Source organism: Trachymyrmex cornetzi, unplaced genomic scaffold, assembly GCF_001594075.2.
Source record: "Trachymyrmex cornetzi isolate Tcor2-1 unplaced genomic scaffold, Tcor1.1 scaffold346, whole genome shotgun sequence".
NCBI classification, from domain to species: Eukaryota; Metazoa; Arthropoda; class Insecta; order Hymenoptera; family Formicidae; genus Trachymyrmex; species Trachymyrmex cornetzi.
Genome location: NW_017298173.1, coordinates 827,438 through 832,622, shown reverse-complemented (window position 1 = coordinate 832,622; position 5,185 = coordinate 827,438). Strand labels below are relative to the sequence as shown.

The following is a 5,185-nucleotide window of genomic DNA, read 5'->3' as shown; positions in this document are numbered from 1 at the left end:
TAGCCCTGCGGCTGCGGCATGTTGCCGCCGAGTAGACCGCGATGGGGATAGCCGCTGTTGTCCCCCGGATGCTGCAGCGGCAGACCGGTGAGCCCGTGGCTCATCTGCGCGGACTGCTGGACGGGCTTGATGTTATTGTTATTCATGATTTCAGAGTTATTGGTGCCGGTACAAGTCCTACGTAATTGCTCAAGCTTTAGACTCTTCCCGTATTTACCACGCACGTACATCAGCAAGCTATTATAGGGAATACCAAACATACGACTAGCCTGCGACGTGGTCAGCTTTTTTTCCCAAACATGTTGCAGAGCCAATGTAAGTTCGTTATTCGTCCAGGACCGTGGTGGCCCTCCTCGCGGAGCGCTGTGTTGCCCTTTGGGCCTATTAACTGCAAGAGCTCGAGTGTTGTGATCGGTCCATCTACGTGGCGCGTCACCATCATTACGATGCTTTTTTGCCTTTTTAGCGGGCGGAGGGCCGAGACTGGGAGTACCAAAGAGATTTTGCAGCGCTTCTGGCTTGAAATTATCCGTAAGCAGCGAATCCGCGAGGATGCCCCGGTCATACGTGGTGGCATGGTGCGAGAAAAGTCCGCCGCCTAGAGCTGTCACGCCGTCTAATGCCGGTGTGAACATCGCCATAGCGCTACGTCGCGGTAAAGCTGATTCTTGTTGCTGCTGTTGTTGATACGGATGAGATCTGCTGGAACCATGCGGACTGTCCTCGCGTGGATGGTGACTTTGAGCCGGCGGCGGCGGCGGCGGCAGTTGACTTTGAGGAGGCCCGGGCAGCCATTGGCTGAGGCTTGTCAGGTACTCGGGAGGATGCGGTTGCGACAGCGACAACGTCGGCATTGTGGGTAGCGACAATGCTACAGTTGCCGCTACAGCTGCTGCTACGGCCGCCGGGATGTCTGATACAGGATCGGGATGATGTAGTAGACTCGTTCCTGTGAGCGGCGAGCCGCGAGGACTGCTCGTCGCTTCACTGCCCTCCGTCTTCACATGATGATGATCTAATCCGATCGGCGATATAGGTTTCTTCATCGAGAGATTCTCCGCCATATCTTCTTGCTGCTGCTGCTGCTGCTGCTGCTGGTTCTGTACGTTGTTAATCGATTGTTGTTGATGATATTGAGATTGCTGCAGCAATAGCTGCTGCTGCTGCTGCTGCTGCTGCTGTTGCGCCTGGTGCTGACCACTGAGATTAAGAACGCTCGTCAATGGACTCGAGCTGACCGGTGGGGTCAAGCGTCTGCTCAGATCTTGCGGTAGCAATTCGCCGGATCGTCGGCGCGGACGCGCCTGTTTCCGACGTGGCATTGACGGCGAGCCGCAACTCTCGCGGATGCCAAAGTTCATGTGGCCAATGTGCGACTTGGCCTGATGGTCCCTCGTTGGTGGAAGCAGGATAGGTTTCATCTCCGTTGTGCTCTCCAACGCGTTTTCATCATCTTCCGGTGTGCCGTGTCGCGCGACTTCTGGTGTTGGTGATCCAGCCAGAATAAGATCGCGCGTCGGCGTTGACGCCAACGACAACGGCCTGGGTTCCGTCGACACCGGCCTCGGCTCCGATGACGACAACCCACGCACCTGCAGACACTCTGCGGCCTTCATCAGCCCCGGTAACTCCTCCTGGGCGATTTGCACCTCGCCACGATATATAAAGTGCACCAAAGTGGACAATTCATGATGCGAGAAGTCCTTCAGCACGATCACGGGGTGCTTGCACGGATTTTCAGCGAATATCCTCTCGAAGAAAGGACTGTAACATAGGGAAAACGACTCCAAACGATTACGATCATTCTCTTTTAAAATTTGGGAATCCAAAAAAGAAGCAAAAAAAAGCGTTTTTCCATTTTGGTTTATCCACCATGTATTTGCGCTAAGTACGTTGCGACACAATCGCGGAAAATTTTGCACCGCGATATTTGCAACGTTACATGCGTCCCAGGCGTGAAACGTTGCATGTCTTCGCTCAGTAAGATAGAACGATGGCCAGAAACCGCGGACAAAAAGTCACCGCAAGGATTAGCGCTCCTTCCCTGATCGAGCGACGGCGAATCAATCAGATGGTACAAGACTTTCGCTCGTTGTCAACTTTACGTCACACGTCTCGCGTGAAGCGAGAAGAGCGTTGTGGTAACGTATAGACGGTACGAAGCGGCACTTAGTTGTCCGGTAAACCACGAAGGTAAGAAGCGACGAAGAAATTTTTCTTCGGATAAGAGAGACCTGCCGAGTGCAAGAACCACTCTCGGTTTTCAATGCGCGTCGCTTCTTTAAGATACACTATACACTTCCGCTGATCAATAAAACTCGACCGATTATTTTTAATCGAGGAACCGCTAGAAAGGCAAGCAGTGTAGGAAGTTATTGTCAGTAGATACATGGGCAAAGGCGATGAGAGAGTTTAGAAAGCTTTAAACCTTTGCCGTCGGATTAATATTTCTTATTCTGCAAGCATTCCTTTTTTTAGTTATCGAGAGGAGGAATTTTACTTACAACAACGTGAGTACAGTGTATCATTATTGGTCTCATAAAGGAGGATACAAATTTTCAAGGATTTCGTGACTACTCAAGGATAATTTTATTTCTATGTTTTCTTATATATTTTTCTTCGTAGAAACCGAAAATAATTATTATAATAACGCCAGACTTCAGGAAAAATTAGTACATCAAAATAAAATGGACAAAATCCTCATTTGCATCATTATATAAAATCACTGTCAGTTATGTTTCAATAATTTATTTATAAAATTAATTCCAAATTAGATCAAATGCGAATAATATTGCACCACAAAACTAAGTAAAAATTAAATAAAACTAAGTAAATTAGATTATATTTTTCATTATAACATTTATCATCTTGGTACGGTTCCGCCGCACTTCAAGCGTTGCGCATCGCACGGTTCCGATATGACAAATATTATAATGAAAAAGATAATCTAATTAACGTTTTGTAGTGCAATATTATTCGCATTTGATCCAATTTGGAATTAATTTCATAAATAAATTATTAAAACATAATAATGACAATGATTTTATAATGCGAATGAGGATTTTATTCATTTTCGATGTGTACTAATTTTTCCTTAAGTCTGGTATTATAATTATTTCTACAAAGAAAAATACATAAGAAAACATAGAAATATAAAACGATCCCCGAATAGTCACGAAACCCTTGATTTGTACTCTACTTTATTGCATAAAAATATTTTTTTTTTGTTTTATAAATAACAAAAACAACACATGAATGTTTCATTTTGCAGAACTGCAGCAAACATAAAAATAATTGTTTTAAATGCTAAACCAATAATTTCTCTTTAATTTGATTCATCCACTAAAAATAAAAATTTTGATCGTCACAAATAAGGGAAAAGAGCCTTATTTGGTAAAAAATTTAGAACCTAAAATATTAATAAATAATAGAAAATAATATATTAAACATAATAATAATAATATTAAATTTTGAATATATTTTTTCAGTTCTTTATCTATAAATACGTATAAATCGAATTTGGTTCGCATTAATTGAAGCTGGAAATATTATAATATCAGAATAAATTAAATTTATCGCCAATTTAATAATAATGCTCATAAGTATCTTGCAAAGAAATTATTGTGAAAAATTTCATTCAAACTAAAATTCGAACTCGAAACCTTTTTACTAACAGAGACGAGCGTCTTTACTAATTCGACCACTGAGGCACGTGGTGATAATTATATCGCAATAATAAAAAATAAAATAATAAGAATATTTTCAGACATTTTTGTGAATAAACAATAGCCAATAAATTGAAATGGAAAACGTATAAATTCATTTTCACTTATTATTGTTTAGTCAATGACATCGTGTTGAAAATAAAAAGGAACCAAAGATTAGAATAAGATTCAGCATTGGAAAAATTTAGCAAAGAAACTGTACTTTTAAGGCTTACTTACCTGCAGGCGCTGAGGACAACTTTGTGTGCCTTGACGCTGCTGTCAGCGCAAATCAGGGTCACGTCGACGAGCATCTCCGCTTGCAACAACTCCTCGAACGCCCGTTGTATGTGGGTGAGATGGTTGTGCCATCGTAAGGAGTAGTGCGATTGCAGAGCCATTCTGTCAGGACTGTCCCCGACGCTCGACATTTTTCTTCCGCCGCTACCGCCGGAAGTTGATGAATTAGCAGAGCCGCCACCTTGTCCCGCTCCGTTCTCTCTCGTGCGTCTTTGTGGTCCTGCGTAAGTCTATTTTTTCCATTCACACGCACACGTTATCACGTATGTATTATAGCGCCAACTATCTTTTCGTTTCTCTTCTTCTTTGACGCCTTGCCGCTACTCTGGAATTTGAAAATGCGAAGGAATCGGTTAAAACTCTTTTCTTTTAAACCTTGTGTCCACGATGCTAGAAATCGGTCCGAAATCTCGGACAGAGAAAGAATTATTAATAAACCACATTTGAATAATTCGGTTACATGACCAATGCGATTAGCTATTCTTTCTTCATCTGAGATCTAGGTCCGAATTTAGCATAACTTTATAAAGGACTGAAGAGCTGATGAAGTAAAGAGGAGAATAAGGCGTAAAAAGGAAGTCACTCAAGTATAACAATTCATCGGTATTAGGTATAAGCGTCAGGTATAAGATCGTTTCTTCGAAGGAACTTGTTTCCAAGTAACGTGTTCTTTTCCCGCCGTTTCGAAGTTTCGGAGGATCTACAGACGTACGCTCGCGCACGTTATAATAATAAGCCGGGCAATTATTAACTAGTGTTTACGTGTTCGAGATGAAAGTCAACGTATTGCGTACGGATGCTGTTGATTATCGTGTGTCAATTTTAATCTGGAATTGAATTTTTCCACTTGCGTTACTTTTCTGTTTAGATATTTCATGGCCATATCCCACAAGTCCAATTATAATAAATCGGGGTAAAATTAACATTTTAATTCATTAGAGACTTTTTATTGCTCATGTGGCGTGAAATCGGCCATTTTGTTTTCCACATATATTACTGTAAACAATTGATGCGACAAATATAACAACACGTTTACAGGAAATACGCTAGCACACACATCAAGATATGACGAACATAGGTGAGATCGTTTTGGTGTCTGCTGACAACGTATTCTTCCCATATGCACATACAGTAAACTTGTAAACGTCTACAATCTGATATCACTGATGTAATTAATTATT

General features: G+C 42.1%; 1 protein-coding gene across 1 annotated transcript in view; it reads right to left on the bottom strand.

The window, feature by feature from the left end:
• Positions 1–4,135, bottom strand: part of lov (BTB/POZ domain-containing jim lovell protein) — a 4,431-nt gene extending 296 nt beyond the window's left edge. The window contains exons 1-2 of the mRNA XM_018510639.1: positions 3,945–4,135; positions 5–1,764 (exon numbers count right to left, since the gene is read on the bottom strand). Of these exons, the coding sequence (XP_018366141.1) occupies positions 5–1,764; positions 3,945–4,135 (1,951 nt within the window). The remainder of the gene's footprint in view (positions 1–4; positions 1,765–3,944) is intronic.
• Positions 4,136–5,185: the final 1,050 nt, after the last annotated feature.